The sequence below is a fragment of the Biomphalaria glabrata genome, chromosome 2 (assembly GCF_947242115.1).
Source record: "Biomphalaria glabrata chromosome 2, xgBioGlab47.1, whole genome shotgun sequence".
In the NCBI taxonomy this organism is placed as follows: Eukaryota; Metazoa; Mollusca; class Gastropoda; family Planorbidae; genus Biomphalaria; species Biomphalaria glabrata.
The window spans coordinates 14,296,934-14,312,102 of NC_074712.1; the positions used below are offsets into that span (position 1 = coordinate 14,296,934).

General features: G+C 38.3%; 1 protein-coding gene across 1 annotated transcript; it reads left to right on the forward strand.

Annotated features, from left to right (window-relative positions):
* The first annotated feature begins 1 nt into the window (after position 1).
* On the forward strand, positions 2 to 12,671 carry LOC106078646 (uncharacterized). The gene is made up of 4 exons (XM_056019294.1): positions 2 to 161; positions 3,444 to 3,545; positions 11,899 to 12,041; positions 12,367 to 12,671. The coding sequence occupies exons 2-4, from the start codon at positions 3,447 to 3,449 to the stop codon at positions 12,545 to 12,547; spliced, it is 423 nt and encodes a 140-aa protein (XP_055875269.1). The 5' UTR covers positions 2 to 161; positions 3,444 to 3,446; the 3' UTR covers positions 12,548 to 12,671.
* Positions 12,672 to 15,169: the final 2,498 nt, after the last annotated feature.

The window sequence follows — 15,169 nt, forward strand, 5'->3', positions numbered from 1 at the left end:
TCCATCTTCAGGACACAATGGTGGCTTGCTTGTAGTCGTCGAGAGAAGCTGGGAAAACAAATCGTCTGCTCCAGTGGATAATGTCTGTGTAGCAGTTGTCTCAACCTTAGGACGCCTTCTATTTAGAGAGCACCTCTTGGACGAGTTGTCTGTTCATTCAAGTAAGTACATCTAGAGCAGTGATTCCCAAAGTGGTCTATATAGATCCCCAGGGGTCTACGAAGACTTCCAAGGGGTCTACGAAAGGAAAAAAATAGATTGGGGGTCTATGAGATGTCCACGGGGGTCTACGATAATGGATTTTATTTAAGCAGGTCGTGACTTTAATTTTTACATCCCATTAATGTAGTTCTTCACACTAAGATATAATTTTAATTTGTACCATAGTAAATCCTTAAAATATTTATCCTGCTATTTAAACGAAAAATTGTTGTATTTAATTTCAATATTTATTTAAATAACTTAATTTTGTCTACATGTAAATAATGTTTAACAAAAAAAATGTAAACTGTATAGCGTGATTAGTTAAAATTGTTCATTCCTTCCTTGTCAAACTAGCGGTTGCCAATTGCCATTTTTATGATGATATGAAACTATTTACGCTGGAGATCATCTGAGACAATGCCACCCCAATAAAAAGATAAATATTTGAAAGACTTTCGAACATTGAAAGATAAAATTCAGAATAGACCCATAAAATTTCTCGTCAACATCATAAAGAGATGGTAATGGTTTGTGGACGTCTTACAATATCTGTTTACTTATAGCAAAATAGGGAGCGCGGTGGTAGTAGTTAAGCCCTTGGCTTCCGAACCTGGGGTCCTGGGTTCGAATCTCGGTGAATTTTAAAATTTAAGGATTTTTAGGGCTCCCAAGTCTTCCCAACTCTAATGGGAACCTGACTTAAGTTAGGAAAAGTCGTTGTGCTGCCCACATAACACCCTGCTCGTTAACTGTTGGCCAAAGAAACAAGGTCTGAAAGGGGAACTTAATTAACTTTTTTTTTTTTTGGCAAAATATGGAAAACATCATTATTAAAAGCATTTCTTTAAGCAACAATACAGTTCAAGGTCACTTCGGTGGCATGAAGTATAAAATTAAAAGCTTCTAATGTAATTCTTTACAAACGACATATATACAGTTTGGGATCAGCGGTGTCACAGGCTCTGACAGGGTGTAGTGATGAGTGTTGTAAACTGTTAAGGATCGCTAGCTCCTTATTTTTCCTCAGGGTTGACCCATAAAACCTTTCCCATGTTGCAAGGCTGCAGAGTTTTGAATTCAGCTGTACTTCTGCTAGCCAGCCAAGGCTAAAAAGCCCTTCCTGATCGAAGCTTACTGGTTTTAACGACAGTTACTCGACTTCGCCCCTTCTCTTGTTAGTGATAAAATCTTCGCGGACTCAATATTTAAAAAGATCAAGAAATACACGAGAAACTGCTCTTTGCAAAAATTTTAACAATGATACTTAAAGCAAATTAATTAATTAATTAATTAATATTTAATGTTTGAAGCCTTACTTCAAAGAACAACAAATTCCTATATGAAACATAAAACCCATAGCAACGAATGATAGACCGACAAAAAAAAAACCCATTTCCAGCGTGTTTGGAGATTCCATCGATAAATATTATTTTATGAATTTTATCAATAAAAAGATAGATCTCTATAACTTGATATGTAGCTTTAAATCACTTTTTCACTTTTCAACTCACCACAGATAGAAATTAGTTTTAAAAAAATGTTGATGAATTTTCAAAAATGTTAAAGTTTAGCAGGGGGTCTATCGAAAACCAGAAAACATGACAAGGGGTCTACGAGACAAAAAAGTTTGGGAACCACTGATCTAGAGTATAGATCAAGAGTCTTGATTCAAGACTCGAATCTACAATCCCATGAATCATGATTTTTTATGATTTGACAGTAGATTCTATTATTATAAATATTAGATCTAGATCTAGTAGGCTATGTATTAGTACTAGGGTTCATTTATTTTTTTATCTGACTATCGATACACATGTCTAGAGTCTAGATCTATAATAATTCTGATAGAACTCTACTACATACTCCTTCTTTCCTAGTGCTATTAGAGCATGGAATGGGTTGCCTGAGCTAGCTAGGAAAACCAGTGACTTGGCAGAATTTAAGTCATTGGTTAATATGCATGACTAAATGCATGACGCGTAGGATGTAATCATCTTCTTTTTTGAAGTAACGTCTGTATTATATAAGATAAGATAAGACATGAGGAGCGATCAAGAGCTAGCGCTTCCCAGCCGTGAATGCCGATATTGCATTCCTTGAAGGAGCTCTTGAGAGTCTCTTTATAGCACTTGTATCGACCTTTTTGGGAGCGCTTTCCTGCACACAACTCCCCCTTGTCTGGCATGTGGTCTATATGTCCCGCCCATCGAAGAGTGGCCAGGGTGAAAGAACGCCTAACCACCAAAAAAACTGAGAGAAGAAGCAGGCCTATCTGCAACTGACCAACCCACCCATGCCTCGTATTCGGCCGACTTTTTAAAGTGAGGATTGGACTTAACAATCATCTTCGAGTCCATAGGAAATGAGAAATGTTCTCATCTTCGATCACGAAGGAAGAGCTACAGACATGAATTAGTACAATTAATACAATTAGTACTATTTTCGAAAGGTTGAGAGCTTTATTTACATTTTTTTATATCTTGACTGTAGTGAAGTATAGATTAATTATGTAGATTATAATAGATCACAACTGAAAACTAGAAACAGGTCAAACAAGGAAGATAAAAGCGAAACAAACTTTGAAAATGAGACGTCTTATATGTAACAGTCGCAATACTATTGGCAACACTTTCAATGGTCACTAATCTATTCTTTTTGTATCGACGGAGATAGGGATAGGGTTGTTGTTGTTGATAGCTTGTAGTTCAAAATTTCTGATATTCCCAAATCGGGGGTCGCGGGTTCGAATCCTGGTGAAGACTGGGGTTTTTATTTTCGGGATCTTTGGGCGCCTCTGAGTCCACCTAGCTCTAATGGGTACCTGACACTAGTTGGGGAAAAGTAAAGGTGGTTGGTCGTTGTGCTGGCCACATGACACCTTCGTTAACCGTAGGCCACAGAAACAGATGACCTTTACATCATCTGCCCTATAGATCGCAAGGTCTGAGAGGGGAACTTTACTTTTTTTTTTTTAAACACAAAATTTACCCTTGCAAATGGAAAAAGAAATGTGCCTTTATCTTAGTCTTTCTAGGCGTTTGAATACAAGACCTCCATTCAAGTCACATTGGAAATCTTGATTAGATAAGATATCCATAGTAGTAACAAAGATACGTACTCACTGAATAAATGACAGATGTGTTTTTTTTTCCTAGTCACATTTCTCTATTAATGATCTACCCTCCCCCCCCCAACCGGATCATTCTTGACATCAGTTTCGTTCCACTTTGTGTTTCTAGACAATGAATCTCGACTGGCCAGCCGGTGTACCCACTAATGAGGCGGTTCTTCTGGAGTTGAGAAGAAGGCAAACAGATCCACTGGTGGAGACGGTTGACAAGGTAATTGAGAATGTGTATAAGATGTCTCTCTCTCTCTTACTCCTTCTTTCCATTTGATATATTTTGACTGTTACCCACCATAGCTTTCTCAAATCTCAAATCAGTGCACGCTTCCATAACCCTAACCCTAACCTTGTCTGAAACATCACATTGGCGTATGTTGTTAGAAAAGTATTGTTCATAAAATAAGCTCTCAGTACACGACGGATACTCCCGTTGATTTTTTTCCCCAGCCTTTATATAGTTTATTATGGCCGGAACATCCCCTTTTTTTATTTATATAAACGGGCCACATTTCAACGATCAACCTAACATACTTTTTTAGCTCTTCAATTAGTGTATCTGTTACAATGAAATTTCGCCACCTGATCTCTCTTTCCTTCCCCCCCCCCCTCTCTCTCTCTCTCTTGAAACCCTATTTTATTTTTTTTAACCTGCATTTCTCCGACATAGACTTTTGACTTGATTTGAAAACAAAAAAAAAAAAAACAAAAAAAAAACGCTTCAACAAATACGACCCGGAATTATACACGCACTCCTATTTTGGGACCGTTGATTCTAGTATTACTTGATCCGCTCCCCCTCCCCTCCCTCCACACCGCCAACAAAATTTAGTCCTTCGTACACTCTAGGACTTTTCTTGGGCTTCTCAATTCAATCTATATTAACATTTCAACCGTAAACCCCCCCCCCACACACACACACACATTGACACACACTGACAACTGCTTTCACACTTTGTGCCCCAATGACAACTTTTAACTTTTGATTGAAGTCTCCTCCCATTGAGTGACTATTCATCACGTTTCAGACATAGAGTTAAAATAATGCATTTTATTAAGGCCCCAATTGCATGTTAGATTCCCGTTCCCAACTCTACATTTATTTGGGTATTGTGTCCTCTAAATAACAAGAAATATAAAATTGGTTTTATTGTGTACTTGTTCCCCCCCTTTTGAATGTAGCAAAATGACTATAGATCTACATCTATCTTTTTGTATGCTATCAAGATTTTGTTTTAAATTGTATTTAGTCAGCGTCTAAAGGGAAGCGGAAGTGACGTCAAGCACACATTTCAAAAGTTCACTTAGGGGAAAAGAAATAATATACAGAACGTTCTAGTCTCGTGCTTTTGAAATGCTATATAAGTAGAGAATGTGGCCTTGTTTGTTGTATAAGTAGGACAGCGGCCTTGCTTGTTGTATAAGTAGGACAGCGGCCTTGCTTGTTGTATAAGTAGGACAGCGGCCTTGCTTGTTGTATAAGTAGGACAGCGGCCTTGCTTGTTGTATAAGTAGGACAGCGGCCTTGCTTGTTGTATAAGTAGGACAGCGGCCTTCCTTGTTGTATAAGTAGGACAGCGACCTTGCTTGTTGTATAAGTAGGACAGCGGCCTTCCTTGTTGTATAAGTAGGACAGCGGCCTTCCTTGTTGTATAAGTAGGACAGCGACCTTCCTTGTTGTATAAGTAGGACAGCGGCCTTGCTTGTTGTATAAGTAGGACAGCGGCCTTGCTTGTTGTATAAGTAGAGACTGCGGCCTTGCTTGTTGTATAAGTAGAGACTGCGGCCTTGCTTGTTGTATAAATAAAGACTGTGGCCTTGTTTGTTGTATAAGTAGGACAGCGGCCTTCCTTGTTGTATAAGAAGAACAGCGGCCTTGCTTGTTGTATAAGTAGGACAGCGGCCTTGCTTGTTGTATAAGTAGAGACTGCGGCCTTGCTTGTTGTATAAGTAGGACAGCGGCCTTCCTTGTTGTGTAAGTAGGACAGCGGCCTTCCTTGTTGTATAAGTAGAGACTGCGGCCTTGCTTGTTGTATAAGTAGAGACTGTGGCCTTCCTTGTTGTGTAAGTAGGACAGCGGCCTTCCTTGTTGTATAAGTAGGACAGCGGCCTTGCTTGTTGTATAAGTAGAGACTGCGGCCTTGCTTGTTGTATAAGTAGGACAGCGGCCTTCCTTGTTGTATAAGAAGGACAGCGGCCTTGCTTTTTGTATAAGTAGGACAGCGGCCTTGCTTGTTGTATAAGTAGAGACTGCGGCCTTGCTTGTTGTATAAGTAGGACAGCGGCCTTCCTTGTTGTATAAGAAGGACAGCGGCCTTGCTTTTTGTATAAGTAGGACAGCGGCCTTGCTTGTTGTATAAGTAGGACAGCGGCCTTCCTTGTTGTATAAGTAGGACAGCGGCCTTCCTTGTTGTATAAGTAGGACAGCGGCCTTCCTTGTTGTATAAGTAGGGCAGCGGCCTTGCTTGTTGTATAAGTAGAGACTGCGGCCTTGCTTGTTGTATAAGTAGAGACTGCGGCCTTGCTTGTTGTATAAGTAGAGACTGCGGCTTTGCTTGTTGTATAAGTAGGACAGCGGTCTTGCTTTATAAGAAGGACACCGGCCTTGGTATATAAGTAGGACAGCGGCCTTTGGGGGAAATACAGAAAATAAAATATAAAGGTTGGATAGAGAGCGAATAGCAGTGGTCAAGTTTACAAATATGTCAAATGGGGTTCTTAGTGAGCATCTAGGGGGGTAAAAGGAACCTGATTACGAAATTTCCTGCGGATACCTGCTACATTTTTTTGTTTTGTATGTGTGTGTTTGTGGGGGGAGATGGTATTGGTCAAAGGTCGTATCGAATGAGATGAAATTCGATTAAAGTCAAGATAGTAAAAAAGTATTCTTCGTTCTGTGGAGTGTGTTTTCTTTGTGATTTAGAAAGGTAGTATATAGCGTTAGTTGTAGACACAGAGAGAGAGAGAGAGCATTAAAAATTTAATGTTAGTCTTGTAGAATTATGCAAGACAGGCGGCGCTGTAGTAAGCTGTGTTAAATACGCCAGACGTCTCAAGAAAGCCAGAGTGTAAAGACGTGTTTTTGGTAGTGAATTAAATTGGTTCACAAAGAAGTTGTTCAAGTAATTTCAAGTTTAAATAAGTTAAAACATAATACGCCTGCAGCGGTTTAGTTGTCTACCAGCAGTTTGGGGCTACAAGTCAACGGCCGTCAACAGCACTTCGGCATTCCACAATGTACTGGCTAGAAACTGGGTTGTAAGGAAACCTTCTAGACGTGGGCCCCACGGAAGTCTTGCCTGTAGGGCCTCATGACGCAAGTAGTTTCGTGACTTTCACAATCCATGTCCATTTTAAGGCTTATCTTCGAGTCCGAACATTAATGAGAAATACAGTATTTCCCGTGGCTGCGCAGCCCCAGCTGTGATCTACATATTTTGCCACTTTCAGCGCAGGCATAACCATTGTCCGCCGGTGGTCGATTTAGATTTTCTTTTCGCTGTCCACGATCTGTCCACGGCAGCATATTTTCTTTCGGTCTACTGGAGACCAACGTCCTCATACGACAGTGCATCTCCCCGTGACCTCCGTGACCTATGTCCAAAGTGCCGATCTACCTAACTATTGAGATTCATTGGAGAACAATCAAATAAAAACTTTTGGCTTCATAGTGAGGAAAAAAAACGTCTTTGAAAATAATTCGATCGAAATGTGGCATTTGTTTCAAGAAGGAAACACTTTTAATTTACATCCCATTTTTTACATTCATAACTTGGCCCAAAGAGTAGGGGGAGAAAAAAAAAAGAAAAATTCTTTTAGCCACGACGAAACAAAACACGAGATGAATACAATAGAACGACTATTTACTATTGTAAAAAAAAAATGCTTTACATGTTTCGGATGTTCCTTCAGAGTTGAAGATAGTTTACTTCCTAGTCCAAACCTCCCGCAGGACGACGGGGAATGGGAGCGGGTAGAGTTTGAACCCGGGATCATCGATAAATTCAAACGACAGTCCAGCGTGCAAACCGCACGACCAGGCGTATTCATTACGCTGGACGATTAATGTATTGCCGAGATTTCCATATCCACGTCATGTTTGAAAAAATACGTAAGTAAACTATTCTACTTTGTCTCTCTCACATCGCCACGTCCGTTATATCTGAACATGTCAGTGAAGTCTTTGTTGATTCACTGAGTTGCATGTATGTGTCAGACGACGGATTGAGATCGAGGCTACAGCCTGTCAAAATGTTTCATCTACCCGCCAAATATTTGAGTCGGTCCGCAACAGAGAGAGAGAGAGAGAGAGAGAGAAAAAGAGAGAGAGAGAGAGAAAGAGAGAGAGAGAGAGAAAAGAAAATTTCTACCATGCTAGCTTTTAGTTCGTATTGACTTTTTGGTTGCAAGAACCAAGTATTTACTTTTATACATCTGAAATTTGTTAGTAATCCAGTTTCATTGCGAGGCCACATCTAGTCTTCATTGTTAGCTGGTAGTCAGGCAGTTTCTTAACTAGATATTTTAGTTGGTAGCCAAGCAATTTCTTAACTAGATATTTTAGTTGGTAGTCAAGCAATTTCTTAACTAGATATTTTAGTTGGTAGCCAAGCAATTTCTTAACTAGATATTTTAGTTGGTAGTCAAGCAATTTCTTAACTAGATATTTTAGTTGGTAGTCAAGCAATTTCTTAACTAGATATTTTATTTGGTAGTCAAGCAATTTCTTAACTAGATATTTTAGTTGGTAGTCAAGTAGTTTCTTAATTAGATATTTTAGTTGGTAGCCAAGCAATTTCTTAACTAGATATTTTAGTTGGTAGCCAAGCAATTTCTTAACTAGATATTTTAGTTGGTAGTCAAGCAATTTCTTAACTAGATATTTTAGTTGGTAGCCAAGCAATTTCTTAACTAGATATTTTAGTTGGTAGTCAAGCAATTTCTTAACTAGATATTTTAGTTGGTAGTCAAGCAATTTCTTAACTAGATATTTTATTTGGTAGTCAAGCAATTTCTTAACTAGATATTTTATTTGGTAGTCAAGCAATTTCTTAACTAGATATTTTAGTTGGTAGTCAAGTAGTTTCTTGTGCTCGTGTTCTTGTTGGCAACCAAGCAGTTGGCTTCCAGACTAACTAGCAATTAGATGAAAATGTAAACTTGTATCTAGATCTAGATCAGTCAAAGTTTTGTTTGACATGTTTCGTGTGTTCATTCCTAATTGATTACATCCAAGCAAAACCCTCCTGCAAGACGCCCAGGGAAGGGGAAGGGTCCGACTCCAGGACCATCGAGACGACAGCGCCTAGTGAGGTGGGGCATCATGCCACGGGCGCCACTCGGAGGGGCTCCGCCAAAACATTTTAAAGATAAATACGATTTTCTGGACCTTTTTTTTTCAGTTTTTTAAATGTATTTTTAACTAACAAGCATTTCTGAATAGATCTAATTACTAATTTCGTTACTTGATCTTTTTTTTATATAAATTACTGTTAGACTAATTTTAATTGTACAAGAGACTTCCACCCGCGTTAATCCTGCATATGTTCGCCGCCATGAATACAAAGCACTGTGTATATCATATTGTTTTCAGTAGGAATATAAAATAAAGTCCGTTTAAAATGTATACATCTTTGATTAATATCAAACCTGCATTTACGTTATACTCAGTGAGTAAAACGGATTTAAAAGTTCAATAAAATAATTATATAGACAAGAAAAAGGTGATATTTTTTCTACATCTATATCGCCAATGATACAATTTATTGCATATGAATTTTATTAACTCATTTTTTGGTCGGTCGAGCCGCGCCTAGCGACATCGGCAGTGAAGAATTCTAGGCAATGTTGAATGGCTAATCTGTTGTACAGATCAAATTACGCTGTAATGTTATAAAGCACAGCTATTGTTCAGAAAAAGTTCAAATATAGTTTAACCAGGAGTCCACTTGTTAACAGTACGAAGTTCAAAACGTTGATTTAGATAATGATGATAATAATAATAATAACAATAATAATATTTTTGCTTTTTGTTAAAGTGTAATTCTTTTTTTTTAATGACATAACTAATCTCTCTCTCTGTCTCTCTCTCTGTCTCTCTCTCTCTCTCTCTCTGTCTCTCTGTCTCTCTGTCTCTCTCTCTCTCTGTCTCTCTCTCTCTCTCTGTCTCTCTCTCTCTGTCTCTCTGTCTCTCTCTGTCTCTCTCTCTCTCTGTCTCTCTCTCTGTCTCTCTGTCTCTCTCTCTGTCTCTCTGTCTCTCTCTCTCTCTCTGTCTCTCTCTCTCTCTCTGTCTCTCTCTCTATCTCTGTCTCTCTCTCTCTCTCTCTCTGTCTCTCTCTCTCTCTCTGTCTCTCTCTCTCTGTCTCTCTCTCTCTCTCTGTCTCTCTCTCTCTGTCTCTCTCTCTGTCTGTCTCTCTCTCTCTCTGTCTCTCTCTCTCTCTCTCTGTCTCTCTCTCTCTCTCGAATATATGATGTGCACGTTGTAGATATAGCGATTGATTCGAATCAATCATGTCTACATAATTAAAAGCGAACTTGGCTTAAATGTATCTATATTAACCGAGTGATTCAATCGAATGTATTGAATTGTTCTTCTTTAGTAAGAGAGTGATTCAAACTGAATATTATCGTCTGAAGAATAGAGCTATGTGAAAGGGACATAACACAATTTTTAACAAACATTGACTTTACAAAGTAGACTCCTTTAAATATATACTGTTCTGTCCTAAAATGCCAACTACGTTTAGATATACAGGTATTTTTTTTTAAAAATGGTCATGGAGATTTAAATGAGATTCAAGTAGGGCCCTTACTTTCATATCTAGGCTTACATTACACAGCAAACACTTGCTCTTTGTAATATGTAGGACATGGCAGGAATATGTATGCGTATCGGGAATGGAACATTACTTAAAGATTGGCATGAAATAGAGGATTCTCAAAGCGTGTTCATTAGGACATGGATCGGCCAACTAGATCGATCATTCTGAAGAACCTGGAGATGATATAGGGAGAACAGGTGCTACCTGAACAGTTCTTCAACAGTACCTAGATCTATTTTGTTTTCTTTTTAGTGTATTATACTAAGACTAAGACTGCTTTATTGATCCTTATGAAAATTTGTTGTGATTACAAGGACTCTTTTCTCATATAAAGACAACACAACAGAAACATACACATAAATAGAACAGACAAAACATTAAGAATTCATTCAGCGACTAGACACAGGCATCTTGGTGCTTTTCATGTTTCCTGATCAAAGGGTGGCGTTGATAAAGTCTGACCGAGTAAGGTACGAACGATTTTTTGTACCGCTCTGTTCTTGTCTTGATTGACAGAAGTCGCACACTTCGCGACGACTTGACGTAGTTATGATGGAGCGGGTGGCTGTTGTCTTCCAAGATTTTTGCGATTTTTCTTAGACATTTCTGTTTAAAAAAGCTCCAATAAATATAGTAATGTGCGTGTGATTTTTGATGCCTTTTTTGTAATGTTTTCTAGGCGGCGCAACTTTTTAAATGAAGTGTTGCCTTGCCAATAAGTTATTCCGTATGTTAGCAGATTTTGTATAGTCGTGCCGTATGAATTATCTAGGATCTTCTCATTTAGTTTAAAGCTATGAAGTGTATATTGGAAAAATAGTCGCTGGACTGTTTTCTTTGTCAGAGTTCCAATGTGGTCTTCTTATGTGGGTTTGTTCTCAATGATGACGCCTAGATATTTATATGACTTCTCTTGTTCTATCGATGTGATCATTATTTGGAGTTCGTGTATCTTTTTTTTTTTTTCTGAAATCTACTATAAGTTCTTTACCGCTCAGACGAATGTTTTTGTGAGGTAATGCATGAGTTTCGTACCTTATGTACACGTACTTGTGTTCAATGGTGCAGTGCAATACGAATGTTTACATGAACGTGTTGATGTAACAGGATGACGTCATGGAGATACCAGACGGCAGGAATCGCGGTCACCATTTTTTTTAAATGGGGATTTTAGTTGTATAAATTACCAGCTGATACCCGTGCTGCGCTACGGTTGAAATAATGGGTATATGTTTCTTTTGATGCGTGGGTTCAGAGGGGGTATGTTTCTTTTACTGTCTGTTACAGTGTCTTCATATATTTTTAATCTAAATTAAGTGATTTGAAGTCCAATGTGTCCCGGGAAATCTTGTTCAGGTGGAGAAAGAGAGGAATTCTTCTTCATTAAATAAAACGATTTATCCAAGTAAAATTAGTAAAAAGACAACACACACACACACAATTAACACTTAATTAAACTTGATATCATTAATAGATTCACAAAAGTAAACTTACATGAAGCTTGACACTTATTGACTGACCCCGTTTATTGTCTTCCCTTGTGTTTATACCCTAAACTTCTCCAACAGACAGGAAGGAATCTTTAAGTCCATTATGGAATCGGCACCGTAGGCTCCATTATCCAGACTGACCATTAGTAAGGAATTTATTTAACAGCCAGGCGTGGACCTGGAGATCTTAAACCGAAGTGTTGTCCCAGGTTACTATAGGGGTTCTCATCTTACAGTTCCATTGGTTACTTTCTTTCAGCCAACCTTCCCACTTGGCGTTGAGAGACGTCCCGACACTCTGCTTCACTTCGGCTGGAACCCAGTGTACTGGAGTGACTACCCGCTGCAGCCTATGTGGACTGTAGCTCTGCCCAAGATCCCAGCGCCAGTTCTCAGTAGACAGTAAGCAGACATCGTTTTGTTAATTTCAGAGTTGTGCATATTTGACTTGGACTTATCACCTGGTCCTAACCTATATAACTTACTTCCCATGCCCTGCGTCTCATTGTTTTTTTGTTCCCATTACTAACTAACGGTTATTCCTTTTTTTTTCAAATCAATAAAATTATAATGATATTAATAATAAAGTCTATATTGAAATAGAAACATAAAATCTACATGTTTTATTGTTTTTTTTTAGGGTGGAAAAAAAAAATATGACGGCACTGCCCAAGCCGACTGCCCGCGGAGAAATCATGTCATCTAAATCTCTCTTATTTGTCCTCAGACTGCCTCCGTTTCCAGAACTGCCCAGCTACTATCCACCGACAGAGTGGATGTCACTCCGTAGCTGCCCTAACTGGATGCCAAATCTGCCTCAGAGGACGTTCCACTGGAACCCTTATGTCAGTGATACCAACACTAACTTTAGAGATCTTCTTGGTCCACCAACTTTCAAATGTCAATAAAAGGATGCAACTCTACAATAATTCTTGACATATTAATACTCGCGATTGCTTCCCTTTCTCCAAACCATTGACAAGAAGTCACCATGACTAGGGACACACAGTAAAATTACGAACTTAAACTAAAGTCATTGTAGTTTGTTTTCTTGACACTGGTAAAAGAACTAATCAAAGTCAACGGTTACGAAGGGATGAAGATAATCAACTAATGTCATAAATATGAAATCCCAATTAAAGTGCCGGTACGCCGGTACGCCGGTACGGTGTTCATCTTTCGATGTAGCCCATACACATTTCTTCAGACTCAATGATAAGGAGACTTACATAGTACCGGTACCTAGAAAATTTAGTTATTTGTTAAATTCCATTATTATTATTGTTTTTATACAATATTAATTCTATGTGCAGGGCCGGCCTTAGATAATCGGAGGCCCTAGGCGAAGTGAATACGGTGGCTCCAAAAGAAATAAAAAAACAAAAACATTAAGGCCGAAATATATGCATTTAATTAAAACCTCCTGTATCTATAACAAGGTTACAAAGACAGTTTGTGTGGAAACACAAACTCAAAATTGGCCACAGAAGTGGTCCACCCAGGCAGGAAAAAAGGCAGGTTTCAATATCTTCAGAAGAATATCTGTATTAAATTCTATCAGAAGTGGTCCACCCAGGCAGGTAAAAAGGCAGGTTTCAGTATTTTCAGAAAGAATATCATAATGAAATTCTATCAAAGGCAAATGACAGAGAAGAATGGAGAACGAAGGTAGACAGATCCTGTGTGGTGCCCCAAAGGTCCAGCAGACCAAGGGATAGGTGAAAGTGAATGTGAGGTTAGATATGATTCTGGCCTAACTGATGTCTTATAATGAGTATCTGATTGATTTAATTGTTTTGTAAAGGGTCAATCTCTTATTCAAAGCCTCAAGAAAAAAAACATTTCCGTAAAAAAAAAATTCCTTTAGTTCTGTGTTCTGCGATGGTGTGCTCCCTATGCAGTTCACGCGATAATATGAAAAACTATTTTAAATTTTTGTTTAAAATTATGTCCAACTTATTTGCATAAAATTGCATAGTAAAAAGATTTTTTTCTCCTTAAAAAAAAAAAGTTAAAATTTTTTTATGTAGTACTTAGTATGACAGAACTTACATAACTTAGCAATACAATTGTAAAAAAAAATTTTTTGATCAAAAATCTAAAACCATTTGCATAAATACGTTTTAAAAAAAGGTAGAGTATGTTCTCCCTTTCTAAAAAGCCTCCAGTGTTTGTTACTATTAATAGTGAATAGTTGTAAAAATGGTGTATTTTTATCAAAAAACTGCTTGCATAATTGATTTAAAAAAACAGATTTTTCGCTTTCAGATCTTTGAATGATCTAAACGGGACGGACGGACGGACAGACAGGCCACACAAAACTAATAGCGTCTTTTCCCCTTTCGGTGGCCGCTAATAAATTAACAGAAAAGTTAAATTGATAGAGCGCTGATGGACGATTCGTGATCACCAGATTAGAAATAACGTTTTGACATTTCCCCAGTGGCGTAGCTCGGGGGGGGGATTTGAAAATACCCCGGGCCCCCACTTGAGGGGGGGCCTAATGAGTGTTTTTTACATTAAAAACTAAATATTACGCTACATGCAGGGGCTTGGGGTATTTTCAAACAAGTCAAGAGTGTGGTACCCCAGTACCCTATTCCAGAGTACGTACTTCACATTACCCAACAATGGAAACCACATTTCTCTGCCTTCCCTTGGGTTCAGTAGACCTTTGGACTTCCTATCCAGTCATTTGTATCGCAATTGAAAGCTACATGTAGACATGTAATACATCAGAGTATGCTGTAATACAACAGCTAAAGCATGCTGTAATACATCAGAGTATGCTGTAATACAACAGCTAAAGCATGCTGTAATACATCAGAGTATGCTGTAATACAACAGCTAAAGTATACTGTAATACATCAGAGTAAGCTGTAATACAACAAAGTAAGCTGTAATACAACACAGTATGCAGTAATACAACAGAGTTTGCTGTAATAAATCAGAGTATGCGGTAATACAAGAGAGTATGCTTTAATACAACAGCTAGAGTATGCAGTCACAAATCTGACTCAATAGACAGAATGTTGCAACTTGCATCACTATCACATCAGCTAGAGTGTGCTGCTACTAGGCAACAGCTAGAGTTCACTGCCACAACAGTCAGAAAGTGTCAGTCACTAGCTCGTGGCCTTCCAACCGACAGCTACACTTAGGTCTGAACTAGAGCACAGATTATCGCCCAGACTGTGCAAGCCTAAGCTCAGAATTTGTTTTTATGAAAGTAAATGTACTAGTTATGTCCCATGCTTTTATATTTCAGATTCCGCTCTTCTTGTATTATGTTCTCGAATGTAACACTTATAGTAAATACTGATGGCCTAGAAAAAAAAACGATGGACCTATACGTGTACATCTATACTATAAAGTAGAATGTGAGGTGTATGTATGTGACTTATAGACATCAAAACCGCTTAACCAATCTTGATAAAACTTGGCAGAAATGTTTCTTGGGTACCAACTTAGACCTTAGTATATGTATTGTAGCCCTAAAACAAACTTAAGACCCTAAAAAAAAAAAAAAA

Coding starts and splice junctions, on each gene's coding strand:
- LOC106078646 (XM_056019294.1), top strand. CDS start 3,447: ATGAATCTCGACTGGCCAGCCGGTGTACCCACTAATGAGGCGGTTCTT. Junction 3,546..11,898: donor TGGTGGAGACGGTTGACAAG/GTAATTGAGAAT, acceptor ACTTTCTTTCAG/CCAACCTTCCCACTTGGCGT. Junction 12,042..12,366: donor GCGCCAGTTCTCAGTAGACA/GTAAGCAGACAT, acceptor ATTTGTCCTCAG/ACTGCCTCCGTTTCCAGAAC.